At 50.7% G+C, this 15141-nt stretch overlaps 1 protein-coding gene across 1 annotated transcript; it reads right to left on the bottom strand.

The window, feature by feature from the left end:
- Positions 1–890: 890 nt before the first annotated feature.
- Positions 891–13373, bottom strand: LOC128899758 (olfactory receptor 14A16-like; the record flags this gene model as incomplete). Its single annotated transcript, XM_054179441.1, has 2 exons — positions 891–908; positions 12582–13373. Coding segments are annotated over 2 exons (810 nt in total), but the record flags the coding sequence as incomplete, so codon positions are not given.
- Between the last annotated feature and the right edge of the window lie 1768 nt (positions 13374–15141).

Here is a 15141-nt window from a genome sequence, read left to right as displayed (position 1 = left end):
TTGCAGGGAGACAAAGGCAAAGTAGAGGGGATAAAAACTTGCCTTTAGTCTAGGAAGCAGAAAGGCCAAGCCCTGACCACTGCCCTTGGACTAGAAGAACCCCTAGAAGAAGCTTGAAAGAAATCTTTCTCCTCCCAGGCCTTGGTGGTAGAGGCAACTGCCAGAGCCAAGGGGACAAAGACCTTGTTCCTATTGGGCCTCAGCCTTGCCAGAGTCCTTGGCCCTCCCTACTGCAGCCTGTCCTACACTGTCCCACGCCTGCAGCTCTTTCCCTTCAGGCTGCTGACACCAATCTTGCTTCCCCCGCCAGATTTCCCCCTGCCATTTCCATCCCTTCCCTGAGCTGTCTCAGCTCTCCCTGCCACTTCCTGACACCTCTGGATGGCCTCATGCATAGCAGCTCTGCCCTTTGAGGGATATTTCTTTGGCCTCATCTCCACTCTGAATCTTCCAAGCTGCTCTTTGTGGAGGTTTTGGTCTCTTCCCACTCCCCAGAGCTCTATTCTCTCTGAAATCAGCCTTCAGCCATGTGCACACTGCTATGGCAGTGCCCTGAGCCTCTGTGGTGGTGAAAGGAAGTTCAGTTCTCTCCCGCACACAAAGAGACCATGGCTAACTCAGTCAGATAAGCAAAATAGATAAGCTATATTTACAAGCAGGATGAATTGCAGATGAATATATACACAATATACAGTATTTACTATATATACAGAAATATACAGCAAAGAATGTAACACAGAAAAAAAACTTTCCCTCCTCCAGCCAGGAGGGTCTCCCTCTCCCCCTACCTCCCTTTTGTCCAAAAAAAGGGTTAGAAAGAGAGAAAGGTCATTATTAAGGAGGAAATTCTGTTAGCTCAAAGCCTATGCAAGAATTAGTTTCTTATCTGGTTAGTTGAAGATCAGCACCTGCCAGCACAGACCGAACACAGCTGTTGCTCAGAGAGACTGAAACAGACAGACTGAACTGAATGAGATTCAAACTGAACTAAAACTAAAAATTTAAAGTTGCATTCTACCAATCTACCAATGAAATTCTTTTAGGTTGATCTTTTTTTTTCATTCTTCCACCAAAACATTCAGCCAGAGTGTTCCAGGAACTGTCCCTTTCTTAAAGGCACAGCCTCAAATGGTCACAGTCCACCCCTTCTAAACAATCTCATTGGCTGTTCGTACTGTCCATCCAATCCAAAACAATATTTACAGTTCGGAAGGAAAGTTCGTAGTCCGTTCTGGCTATCCTCAGCTGTAGATGATTCAGAAGTCCAAGAAAATCAGGAAACAAGAAAAGAGAAAACAGTTTGTCTCTTCACAGATGAAGCAAAGAGAAGGGATCAGGGACTCTCAGTTGACTCAGGGCTCTCAGAGTTCTCAGGGTTCGTGCACTGTAGATTCCTCAGGGATTCTTCCTTTGGACGTGATGTAGCTGTACAACAGTCTGAAATTAAACTCTCTCAGCTAAAGTTAAATTTCTTTGTGGAATACACTGAATTTCACCATTCTCTTGATTTACCCAATAAGTGTGACCAGGACCTTCTGCTGAAACCACCTCTCGGACAGGTTTAGCCTCTCCTGAGGGCGAAAATACCCAAACAGTTTTACCTAACAGGTTCTTTTCTCTAACAACAGGAACTCTATCACCTTCTACTTTCTGTAGCAGATCTGAATGTGCTGGTCCAGCTCGGTTCACTGAACCTCTATTATTCACCAGCCAGGTTGCTTGAGCTAAATGTTTCTCCCAGTTTTTCACAGATCCACCTCCCATGGCTTTGAGAGTGGTCTTCAGCAAACCGTTGTAGCGTTCAAACTTCCCTGCAGCTGGTACATAGTAAGTGTGATTGTTTGAGGCTGTGCCTTTAAGGAAGGGGCACACTGGCTAAATGCTTATAAAATACTTTGGTATCCTAAATGAATTTCATTGGCTGGTCTAGGGGGGAGGTGAGATTGGACCCAGCATGGCTGGGACTTTCTCTCAGTCTTCCTTCCTTCGCTGTCCCTTTCAGCTGGACTGCTTCTGGGCCTCTGGCCAACTAAGAGGTAAGAACTAACTCTCCTGTACCAGGCCTCTGTTTTTTTTCCCCTGTCCTGCTAACCGCCATGTCTCCTTTTCTACCTCTTTGGGGGGAGAAGGGAGGTAGGGGGGTGAAGGGGGCACAAGGGGAAGCCCCTCTGTGGGTGGTCTGGTTTCTGGTTGAGTTCATTTGCTGTATATTCCTGTATATATTGTAAAATCCCTGTATTTGTGGTGTTACATGTAATCTGCTTCCTATACATGCTTGTAAATACATAGTCTGCTTTTTTTCTAATTACTGAGTTAGCCACGGTTTCTTTTTCAGTGGGGGAGGGAAAGCAGAGCCTTTCCTTTCAACCCACCACATTCCTTTTTTTTTGGCTCACCGATGTGGGGCCTGGTAATTAAGTTGATTTATTGCTCGTCTCAGCCGGAGAAACGAAATGAAGGTGCTGTGGGTTTTAGAATGTTTTGTTGCCCATTCAGAATCTGATTCATCAGTTGGAGAGTCAGAAAGTCATCAGCAAAACTCATTCACCTTTCAACAGTCCAGTGTGGCCTGTGCGAAAGCCGAATGGAGACTGGCGTCTGACAGTGGACTACCGAGCCCTGAATGAAGTAACTCCGCCTATGAGTGCAGCAGTACCAGACATGATGGAACTCCAGTATGAGCTGGAATCCAAAGAGGCCAAATGGTATGCTACCATAGACATTGCTAATGCCTTCTCTATTCCCATAGCAGAGGAATGCAGGCCTCAGTTTGCTTTCACCTGGAGAGGAATCCAGTACACTTTCAACAGACTGCCAATGGATCCACAGCTCCAGCATCTGTCATGCAGTGATCCATGATGCTCTGGAGGAAGGTGGTGCTCCAGAACACATCCAGTTCATCAATGAGTCTTCGAGAAAGGTAACAAAATCATGGATATTCTTCTGAATGCTGGTTTTGCCATCAAGAGAGACAAGGTGAAATGTGCTGGGTTGAGGCAGCCCCCTCTCTCCCCACCACGGGCAGGAATAAAACACTCAGACAAACGGATTGCAAAAGTGATGAAAGTTTAAATAGAAAGCAGTGAAATGTTACAGAAAACCCAAAGCGCAGTGACAAAGAAAGATCCCAAAGCAAACCCAGAGGCATCCCATTCCCACCTGAGGGTACACCCGAGACCCCCAGGGCTCCTTCTTCCCCCTCCCTTTACTAGGCTAGTCTCAGCTGGCCAGGCCTGAGACTGCCCATCCCCCTGTGGCCTTGGGCCTAGCCAGGCCCAAAGCCAGCAGACATCTCCCCCAGTTACCGGCTGGAGGAGGAGGAAGAAAAGAGAGCGTGCTAGACTCCGCACTGGATCTTATAGTGGTGCAAAGAATTATGGTAGGAAATACACAATTTCCTGTGTCCATCCCTCTGGGCTGGACTTCTGGACACAGGAAGTGAATACACCAGGGGGGCACCCAGCTCAAACTGCAACATGCCACCCCTGTATTTCATACCATAATCTCTGCACCTAAACACATCATCAAATCAGAAATCTTCTGATGACATGTCCAGCGAAGTCCACATCTTCATCTGGGCATCCACTCAAACAGTCTTTCCTTCAAGCTCAAGTGTCAGTCCATTCCAGTCCTTCTCCTCTCATCTAACGGAACCTCCCGCGATGCAGAGTTTACTCTTCTGTAGTGCAAGCTCTTCATGGATCCGTTGGACATCCTGGTCACCTGGAAAGAACCTCACAACTTCTCAACCAAACCTTTATTCCCATCTCTATCCACTCAGCGGCATATTTCCACTCCTGGGGCAAGCCAGTCAGAACAATCAGGCTCTGCTGCTTCTCCACCCCTCCAGGAAAATAGCACGCTGAGCCTCTCTCAACACTGCATGGACCTATCCCAAGCCCAGTGCTGACCGCTTTCAGCCGCGGCCCGAGGCTCCATAGATGCATGCCACAGGTACACCGCCCCTCCACTGGGCGTTCGCGTACCGCAGATGTGGCAGCTCCAAGTACACAGCCCCACCCCGGGAGAGGAGGGGCTGCTCCACAACCTGCTGAGAAGAAGGGAGGTGGAGCCAGGTGCTAGGCGCCATTTTCGGAACTCGTCCGAAAACGTCGGGGAAGAGAACAGGGCTGGCCCCGCCGCCGCTCCGAGTGCACGGCCCGAGCCGCCGCCGCCGCTCCGAGCGCACGGCTCAGCCCTCAGCCGCCGCAACCCGAGCATACAGCAGGGCTCCAGCCACCTCTACCGCCGCAGTACAGAATCAAAATCGCCTCCACCCCTCGGGCATTCAAACGGCTCCTCCAGCGAAAACCATAAACGCGTCCCCAGGGCCCTTGAGAACAGCTTTCGAACTGAGTTCCTGTTCACCCTTCCTGGGTATCGGGAGCCGGGCTCGCCCGCTCCGCCGCGGCTGGCCCTACCCCGCAGCGAGAACGGACCTGACTTTGATCTGCTCGCCGCTGCCCCTTCCCCCACTTCACCCCCCGCCGCTTCTGCCACTCCGCAGAGAGTAAAGGTGGAGGAGGGGCAGGTCCCGCATTCTCAAGCGATGCCCCAGTTCCGATGGTTAAGAGCCACCCCTGCTTGAAATAGCAGGAGGGGCTCCGTGCCACCGGCCACTCACCAAGTATCCCCCGGCAATCCACGAGAACTCACACAATCGCCCCAACAACAACAACACTTTGAGCCCCAACTGCCAGAAAACCAGAACGACGCCCAGAACTAAATTTAAACTTTCTTATCTTCTGCAATCCGATCTGCAGAATGCACAATAACAAACTCCTTCTCCTGCCTGGCTCGCCAAGAATGTGGTGGGGTTAGAGGCAGACCCCCTCCCCACAATAACCATCCTCTGCTACCAAGAATGTGCTGGGTTGAGGCAGCCCCCTCTCTCCCCACCACGGGCAGGAATAAAACACTCAGACAAACAGATTGCAAAAGTGATGAAAGTTTAAATAGAAAGCAGTGAAATGTTACAGAAAACCCAAAGCGCAGTGACAAAGGAAGATCCCAAAGCAAACCCAGAGGCATCCCATTCCCACCTGAGGGTACACCCGAGACCCCCAGGGCTCCTTCTTCCCCCTCCCTTTACTAGGATAGTCTCAGCTGGCCAGGCCTGAGACTGCCCATCCCCCCGTGGCCTTGGGCCTAGCCAGGCCCAAAGCCAGGAGACATCTCCCCCAGTTACTGGCTGGCAGAGGAGGAAGAAAAGAGAGCGTGCTAGACTCCGCACTGGATCTTATAGTGGTGCAAAGAATTATGGTAGGAAATACACAATTTCCTGTGTCCATCCCTCTGGGCTGGACTTCTGGACACAGGAAGTGAACACACCAGGGGGGCACCCAGCTCAAACTGCAACAGGTCCTACCACAGAGATCCAGTTTCTGGGAGTGCAGTGGCAGGATGGACGCAGACACATTCCAGTGGATGTGGTAAATAGAGTCTCTACCATGGCAAATCCCACCAAGCAAGAAACTCTACGTTTCTTGGGGATAGTGGGATTTTGGAGACTGCACATTCCTGGATGCAGTCAGATTGTGAAACCTCTGTATGATCTGACTCGAAAGAGAAACAGTTTCCACTGGGGACCTGAACAACAAGCAGCCTTTGACCAGATAAAGCAAGAAGTGGTACAAGCAGTGGGTCTGGGACCTGTCCGAGATGATCCAGACATTAAGAACATTTTGTACACGGCTGCAGGTGACAATGGTCCAACCTGGTGCTTGTGGCAAAAAGCTCCAGGTGAGACACATGGACGACCTCTTGGTTTCTGGAGTCGAGGTTACAGAGGTTCAGAGGCTAATTATACTCCAACAGAAAAAGAGATTCTAGCTGCCTATGAAGGAGTAAAAGCAGCTTCTGAAGTAATTGGAACTGAATCACAACTTTTCTTATTTCCTGATTTTCTTGGACTTCTGAACCATCTACATCTGAGTATAGCCGGAATGGACTATGAACTTTACTTACGAACTGTAAATATTGTTCTAGATTGGATGGACAGTACGAACAGCCAATGAAATTGTTTAGAAGGGTGGACTGTGACCATTTGAGGCTGTGCCTTTAAGAAAGGGACAGTGCTGGGACACTCTGGCTGAATATTTTTGTAAATATTGATACTCTAAACAAATTTCATTGGTAGAATTGGTAGAATGGTAGAATTGGTAGATTGGTAGAATGTAACTTTAAGTTTTAGTGCAGCTGGAAGTTTCCTCAGTTCAGTTCCTCTTCACTCTCCCTTTCCAGCCTGTCTGCTTCTGGGCATCTGGCCAGAAGGGCCACAGATAACAGATAAGCATTAATCCAGCACTAATATTTCTTGCTACTAAAATTCTTCTTTTCTAATAATTGCCTCTCTGTGGTGGTTTGAAAGGAAAGGCTCTGCTTTCCCTCCCCCACTGAGAAAGAGACCACGGCTAAACCCAGTCGGAGAAATGAGATTATATTTTACAAGGAAACAGATTATATGTAACACAACAAATACAGGTATTGTACAATATATACAAGAATATACAGGGCCTGAACTCAACCAGAAACCAGACCCCCCACAGAGGGGGCTTCCCCCTGTGCCCCCTTCACCCCCCTACCTCCCTTCTCCCCCAAAAGAGGTAGAGAAGAGATGTGGACAGTTAACAGGGCAGGAAAGGAAGAAAGGCCTGGCACAGGAGTTAGTATCTTATCTTAGTTGGCCAGAATCCCAGAAGCAGATCCAGCCGAGAGGGACAGCGAAGAAAGGAAGACTGAGAGAAAGTTCCCAGCTTCCCTGTGTCCAATCTCACCTCCCACCTCAACTTGGCTAATGAAATTCATTTAGAATACCAAAATATTTTATAAACACTTAGCCAGTGTGCCCCTTCCTTAAAGGCACAGCGTCAAATGGCCACACTCTCTAACCCTCTTTGGGAAAAAAGGGAGGCAGGGGGGAGAGAGAGGGAGTACAGCGGGGAACCCCCTCTGTCCAGAGGTTTTGTTCCTGTTATCCTTCTTGCCTGTATATTTCTGTATATATTGTAAATTCTGTATATTTGTGTACATAAATTCCCTGGGTCTCAAATAGCTTTGTAAATGCAGCATTCCCTTTTGCTTCACTGGCTGAGTTAGCTGTGGGTTTTCCTTACTTCTTCTTAGTGGGGGAGGGAAAGCTGGACCTTCTCTCTCAACCCACCACAGCTGTCAGTTCGTGGCTTGGACCGCAACACTCTGTGCTGGGTTAGGAACTGGCTGGAGGGCCAAGCCCAGAGAGTGGTGGTGAATGGTGCCACAGCCAGCTGGCAGGCAGGCACTAGTGGTGTCCCCCAGGGATCAGGGCTGGGCCCCATCCTCTTTAATATCTTCATTGATGATATGGGTGAGGGGGTTGAGTTAGTCATCAGCAAATTTGCCTATGACACCAAGTTGGGAGCAGATGTTGATCAGTTAGAGGGCAGAAGGGCTCTGCAGAGGAACCTCTACCGTCTGGACAGATGGGCAGAGTCCAACAGGATGGCATTTAACAAGTCCAAGTGCCAGGTGCTGCACTTTGGCCACGGCAACCCCATGCAGAGCAACAGGCTGGGGTCAGCATGGCTGAGAGCTGCCAAACAGAGAGGGACCCGGGGGTGCTGATTGACAGCAGCCTAAACATGAGCCAGCAGTGTTCCCAGGTGGCCAAGAGGGCCAATGGCATCCTGGCCTGTATTAGGAATAGTATGGCCAGCAGGAGCAGGGAAGTCATTGTGCCCTTGTACTCTGCATTGGTTACGCCACACCTTGAGTACTGTGTCCAGTTCTGGGCCCCTCAGTTTAAGAAGGACATCGAGACACTTGAAGGTGTCCAGAGAAGGGCGACAAGACTGGGGAGAGGCCTTGAGCACAAGCCCTATGAGGAGAGGCTGAGGGAGCGGGATTGTTTAGCCTGGAGAAGAGGAGGCTAAGGGGAGACCTCATTGCTCTCTACAACTACCTGGTGGTTGTATCCAGGAAGGGGTTGGTCTCTTCTCCCAGGCAAGCAGCACCAGAACAAGAGGACACAGTCTCAAGCTGTGCCAGGGGAAGTTTAGGCTGGAGGTGAGGAGAAAGTTCTTCACCTAGAGAGTCATTTGTCATTGGAATGGGCTGCCCAGGGAGGTGGTGGAGTCCCCATCCCTGGAGGTGTTCAAGAGGGGATTGGATGTGGCACTTGGTGATATGGTCTAGTCATGAGGTCTGTGATGACAGGTTGGACTCGATGATCTTTGAGGTCTCTTCCAACCTTAGTGATACTGGGATACGGTAGGTTTCCAGCCACCCTGTACTTGCCTCCACCAAGGTCAGTAGGTGCTGTTTGCCACTGTGAGACCAAGGCAGGGTGATGTAGTTGATCTGCCAGGCCTCTCTGTACTTCTATTTCTACCATCTCCCCACATCCCACAGAGGCTTCATGCACTTGGCCTACTTGATGGCAGCACAGATGTCACACTCAGGGATAACCTGTGAGATGGCCTCCAGAGAGATCTCCACTGATCTGCCCCCAGCCCACCAGGATGTGGCATCTCTCCCTTGGTGGCCAGAAGTGTCCTGGGCCCAGTGAGCTAAGAACAGCTCACCCTTGTGTTCCCAGTCCAAGTCTATTCGGGAGATTTTAGCAGCCAGATCTGCTTGGTGGTTGTGCTTGTGCTCCTCTGTGACTCTGCTCTTGGGGATGTGTGCATCCGTGTGTTGCACCTTGATTGGCAGCCTGTCCAGGCGGGCAGCAATGTCTTGCCGCAGCTGAGCAGCCCAAACAGGCTTCCCTTTCCTCTGCCACCTGTTCCTCCTCCATTCCTTCAGCCACCCCCACAAGGCATTGGCTACTATCCAGGAGTCAGTAGAGAGGTACAGCACAGGCCAGCTCTCTCATTCTGCTATATCCATGGCCAGCTGGACAGCTTTTCCCTGTGCTTGATGACTGGATCGACCTTTTCTATCCCTTGCTTCCGCCACTTGCTTTGTTGGGCTTCAGACAGCTGCCTTCCATCTCCGCTTGCTGCCTACAAGCCGGCAGGACCCATCTGTAAATAGAGCACAGCCCTTCTCATTATCAGGGAGATCATTGTATGCGGGAGCCTCCTCAGCATGGCTCACTGTCTGCTCTAGTGGCATTCCCAAGTCAGCACCCTCTGGCCAGTTGCTGATCACTTCCATCATGCCAGGGTGTTTGAAACTTCCCATCCGAGCTCGCTGAGTTATCAGGGCCATCCACTTCCTGCAGGTGGCATCTGTGGCATGATATGGGGTTGAGCCTCTCCCTTTGAACATCCAGGTCAGGGCTGGAAGCCTTGGAGCTAGAAATAGAGGTGATTCAGTCCCAATGACCTCACAGGCAGCCTGCATTTCCTTCTCTGTTGCGCTGTAGTTGGCCTTGGAACCTTTGTAGCCCTTCCTCCAGAAACCTAGGGGCCTGCCCCTGGTTTCACCAGGAGCCTTCTGCCACAAGCTCCACGTAGGACCATTCTCACCGGCCGCAGTGTACAGCATATTCTTGATCTCTGGTCCAGTTCCAACAGGTCCCAGAGCCATAGCCTGGACCATCTCTCATATGATCTGCTTTAATGCTACCTGCTGCTCAGGTCCCCACACTAAATCATTTTTCTTCCTTGTTACATGGAAGAGAGGTTTCACAATTTGGCTGTACCTGGGAATGTGCATTTTCCAGAAGCCCACGAGCCCCAAAAAAGACTGTGTCTCTTTCTTGTTCATGGGCTGCACCATAGTGGCTACCCTGTTCACCACCTCCTGAGGGATGTGGCAATGGCCATCTTGCCATCTAACACCCAGGAGCTGGATCTCCTTGGCAGGCCCTTTCACCTTGCTTGTCTTTATGGCAAAGCCAGCTTCCAACAGGATATCAGTTATCCTTTTACCCTTCTGGTAAACTTCCTCTGCTGTCTCACCCCATACAATGATGTCATCAATGAACTGCAGATGCTCAGGGGCTCCTCCTTTCTCTAAGGCAGTCTGGATCACCTCATGGCAGATGGTTGAGCTATGGACCCAGCCCTGAGGCAACCCATTCCATTGGTACTATACTCCCCTCCAGGTAAAAGCAAAGTGTGGCCTGCATTCTTCTGCAATTGGAATGGAGCAAAAGGCATTAGCAATGTCACTTGTGGCATACCACTTGGCCACCTTCGATTCCAGCTCATACTGCAGCTCCAGCATGTCCAGCACGGCAGCGCTGATCGGAGGAGTCACTTCAGTCAGGCCACGGTAGTCTACAGACAGTCTTAATGCTGCTGTTCATCTATGAAAAACTTGTTTCAGATGTGGGCAGCTGGGACGTTAGAAGAAAACTTGTCCACAAAAAGATAATGGGTATGGGAACCTGTTCCTCTCTGGCCCCTATGCATGGTATAGTAAGAATGAAACCTCACTAAACATGGCTGCTTCGGGTTTAATAACCCAAGGCCACCTCCTCCCTGAGAAGTAATTCAGGAAACAGGGAGCAGAGGGCTGTGGGAGCATGCACACAGACACAAGTGCCTCCCCACAGCATCTTTCAGGCCTATGGGGTCACTTGCGAGCAAGAGCCAGGGGCAGCGCTGGAGTGGATGTCACCACAGACATTTCACTCACCATAACACATGAAAAGGTGCATAAAGGCACATGGACCTGTGGGACATGGGCTAAAGGCCTTACTCTTAGGAAGATCTAGCACTACCTTACAAGGACTTTTTGTGCTCCCAGGGGTGATAGATTCTGATTGCCAAGGACAAATCTCTGCCATGCTGTGGACACCGTCCCCTCCAGTACCTATCCCTGCAGGGAGTCAAATAGTACAGTCAGGGCCTTTTACTGCACAGGTCCTGGCAGTTGAAGCCCAGGAAAGGGGAATGTGAGGTTTCAGTTCCACAGGGAAGCCTGAAGGCTTTTGAGCACTGACTATTTTGACTGCTCAGCCAACGATGACGTGTATGCTCAGAGCAGAGAGTGAACAGCCTAAAGAGGTGACAGTTAAGGGGTGATTGATACAGGTGAGGATGTTACAATCATATCCTCCATGCATTGGCCTTCGTCCTGGCTGACAATGTCCACAGCAGCTGCTGTGCCAGGAGTTGGGGACACAACCAGTCCACAAAGAGTGCTTCCTGTCCAGGTGGTAAGCCCTGAGGGGCAAGTGGCTACTGTTCATCCTCACATAGCTGCAGTGCCTTTGAATCCATGGGGTCAAGACATCTTAAGTATGTGGAGGGTGAATATCACTACCAACGCCCAGGATTTTTAGTAGGGGCCACTATAATTAAGGGCACATGTAGGCCTACTATCCCATTATGGTGGCTAACATTGACCCTTGTGTGGATGGATCAGTGGCCTCTACCCAACGAAAAACACAGAGCCATCAAAGACCTGCTAAAGGAACTGCTGCAGCAAATCCATTTAGAATCATCTCAGAGCCCATGGAATACCCTGGTCTTGTAATTAAGAAGAAAATCAGGGACGTGGAGGCTGCTTCAGGACTTCAGACAAGTGAATAATGTACTGGAAAGTATAGGTTCTTCACAGCCTGGAATGCCCTCACCAGCAATGATGCCTGAGAAATGGAATATCTGTATTATTGATTTGAAAGATTGTTTCTTTATCATCCCACTGAATCCTGATGATGCTCCAAAATTTGCCTTCACAGTCCCTGTGACTAATAATAGTGAACCCAGTCAGAGGTATCAGTGGACTGTGTTGCCTCAAGGCATGAAAAACAGCCCCACAATTTGTCAATGGTATGTAGCACAGGCATTATCACATGTCAGAGCACAATATCACACCATGTAGTGCTACCACTATATGGATGCTGTGTGAATTGTTACACAGACAGAGGATATGTTGAGTGCAGTTGTGCCTAATATGACAGAAGTGTTGAGGAAATATGGGTTAGAAATAGCCCCAGAGAAGGTGCAGCACCAAGCACCTTGCAAATAATTGGGACTAAAAAACTTAGATGAAGCAATGCAGCCACAAATGATACAAATACAGCAATCTGTGACCAGCCTTAATGATTTGCAGAAATTACTGGGAACCATAAGCTGGGTAAGATAGGTCTTAGCACAACCCTGCTAGCTCCCTTATTTGACTTAGTGAAAGGAGACCTTGACCTTTTGTCTCCTCGATGCTTGACTGCAAAAGCACAACCTGCACTGAAGCAAGTGGAGCTCTCCATTGCCATGGGAACAAGCCCATCGGGTAGCAGAAGCAGCACCTGTCAGCATTTATGTGCTTTTCTCCCAAGGTCATCCTCTAGCTCTCATAGCACAATGGAATGGACACAGGACACATCCTTTGCATTTTCTGGAAGGGGTCTTTTTATCATTTTGCCCAAAGAAAACAGTGAGTAGTCAAATTGAACACACAGGGAGCACAGCTCCTCATGTCTGCAGCCTCTGGGTCACACCAGACAGGACAACACTGAACCAGAAAGGGTCTGAAGAAAGACATTTGTGTGGGAACAACATTCTCACAAGGGGAACAGCCCCAGCAGCAGCCAGAACTCCAGCAGCCAGGCTGGGCCTGCACTGAGTGACATCAAAACTGCTCTGCAGGAGAAGACAAAGAGTTTATTGCTTCTGAAACCATCCAGGGATCAGTTGGCTCAGGGCAACCTTCAGCTCCTGGTTCCTCAGGCTGTAGATGACAGGGTTCACTGCTGGAGGCACCACTGAGTACAGAACAGACACCACCAGGTCCAGGGATGGGGAGGAGATGGAGGAGGGCTTCAGGTAGGCAAAGATTACAGTGCTGACAAACAGGGAGACCACAGCCAGGTGAGGGAGGCAGGTGGCAAAGGCTTTGTGGCGTCCCTGCTGAGAGGGGATCCTCAGCACTGCCCTGAAGATCTGCACATAGGACACCACAATCAACACAAAACAGACAAACACTAAACAGGAACCGACCAAAATTACCCAGAGTTCTCTGAGGTAGGATGTGGAGCAGGAGAGCTTGAGAATCTGGGGGATTTCACAGAAGAACTGGTCCACGGCATTGCCCTGGCAAAAGGCCAGTGAAAATGTATTGGCTGTGTGCAGCAGAGCATAGAGACAGCCACAGACCCAGACAGCTGCTGCCAGGTGGAGACAAACTCTGCTGCCCAGGAGGGTCTCATAGTGCAGGGGTCTGCAGATGGCAACATAGCGATCGTAGGACATGGTGGTGAGGAGAAAATACTCTGCTGAAAGCAAAAAGACTGAGAGAAAGACCTGAATAATACATCCTGCATAGGAGATGTCCCTGGTGTCCCTCAGGAAATTGTTCATTGATTTGGGCACAGTGGTGGAGATGGCACCCAGGTCAAGGAGCGCGAGGTTGAGGAGGAAGAAGTACATGGGGGTGTGGAGGTGGTGGTCCCAGGCTATGGTGGTGATGATGAGGCCATTGCCCAGCAGGGCAGCCAGGTAGATGGCCAGGAAGAGGCAGAAGTGCAGGAGCTGCAGCTGCCTTGTGCCTGGGAATGGCAGGAGGAGGAAGTGGGTGATGGAGCTGCTGTTGGCCATCTGCTGCTTCTGGCCATGAGGCACGTCAGTAGAGAAGGAGACAGGGACAAGTGAGAGGAGACTTCTCTCACCACAATCAAAACCACTCCCCACAGACCCTCCCCTGTCACACAGACACCTGCTGCTCTTTATTCTCAGGGACCTTCCTTCAGCTCCAAGGCTGGAGCACTGCTTGGTCCTGGCTTAGGGTAAAAGGCAAGAGTGGGAGAGCTCCCCTTGGACTCTCTGTCGCCCTGCTCTGCACCTCAGCTGGAGGGTGACCATGCTCCCATGTCACCCTGAGCAGCCACCAGACATTGCTCAGAGCAGAGGGATCCACCACACACCACTCAGTGTCTCAGGGTCTCAGCATCCCACCTCTAGTCCAGGAGACACTTGGCTCAGTGTCCCCTGGAAGGCAGCACAGCATGGATGGACACCTCAAGGACACAGCCAAGGCATGACCATGGCAGCTCCTGCAGTCAGCTCACTGCCAGCCTCACAGCCTGCACTGCCCAGAGCTTCCCAGGCTGCAGGACAGCTGGGACACCTCATTGCTGTGGCTCCACCTGCACAGGAGATCTCCCAGTGTCTGTGCCTGACTCTGCAGCTGAGGCTTCCATGCCCAGAGAGCCATCAGCAACACAAAGAGCATCTGAGACAGGCAAGGAGAGGGACAGACAGACACTCAGGAAGGGCCTCAGTTGAGGAGTGTAGGCACTTGGTGAGGTTCCCAGTAAAGCTCTCTGTGATGGTTTAAAAGGGTCAGCCCCTGCTCTAAAGGCACAACTGAGTTTTCCTCCTCACCAGCCAGGCCAGAGACAGTGGAAGCAAAGATTCAGGAGAGCAGAGCCTGGGTCAGGACCCCCTGGCCTGAACATAGTCATGAAAAGTCCCCCTGAAAATGTACTTGAATTGAGCTGGAGCTGAGAGCAGCCCTGAGCCACACAGTAGAATCTCCACAGAAGGAACCTACCCTGCACTGACCTGCCTTGCCCTGTCAAGGGTGGCTCCTTCCAACCACAGCTTCTCCCCAAAGCATCATGAAGAACTCCCTGCTGCTTGAGAGCTGAACCTGACAGGCAGCAGAGTCCCTGCCCCAGCACACAGCCCCAGATTTAGGAGATGCCTCCAGGAACTGCAGCTGCACTGCCCTGCAACCATAGACTCACCCTGTCAGCAACTGCAGTGACTTCTCCTCCAGTGAGCTCTCAGCATCCTCCCAGTCCTGGCCACCTTGAAGCTCTTTTTGCCTTCCTCATCTCCCTGAGATCCCCTGGCAGTTCCCACAGCCCTGCTGTGTGGTGCAGAGGAGCTGCTCCCGGACAGGCCTCCATCATGCCAAGGAGCCTGGCCCAGCTCAGCAGCTCAGGACCAGCCCAAAGAATTTAAAGGAGCCCTCTGGTGGCTTTGGTGCCAAGTCCATGAACCTCAGAGACTGAGAAGCTGATGAAACCTCTCCAGAAGTCAAAGTCAGATTCAAACTCTGAAGTTTCTTATACTGTTAATGGGTCCCAGTGAACCATACTGGGAAAGGGTCCCCAGGGTCTGGTTAGAGCAGAAGGAGACAGTGGATGCAAGGGAAGCATCACTGGAGGCACTGAAGCATCTCGAGACTGTGGTGAGAGCAGAGAAGTGAGGCAGTGCTGACAGGTCAGGACAAGCAGCTCAAGGTGGCTCTGCTGCTGAG

Source organism: Dryobates pubescens, unplaced genomic scaffold, assembly GCF_014839835.1.
Source record: "Dryobates pubescens isolate bDryPub1 unplaced genomic scaffold, bDryPub1.pri scaffold_56_arrow_ctg1, whole genome shotgun sequence".
In the NCBI taxonomy this organism is placed as follows: domain Eukaryota; kingdom Metazoa; phylum Chordata; class Aves; order Piciformes; family Picidae; genus Dryobates; species Dryobates pubescens.
This window is presented reverse-complemented; position numbering and strand designations above follow the sequence as displayed.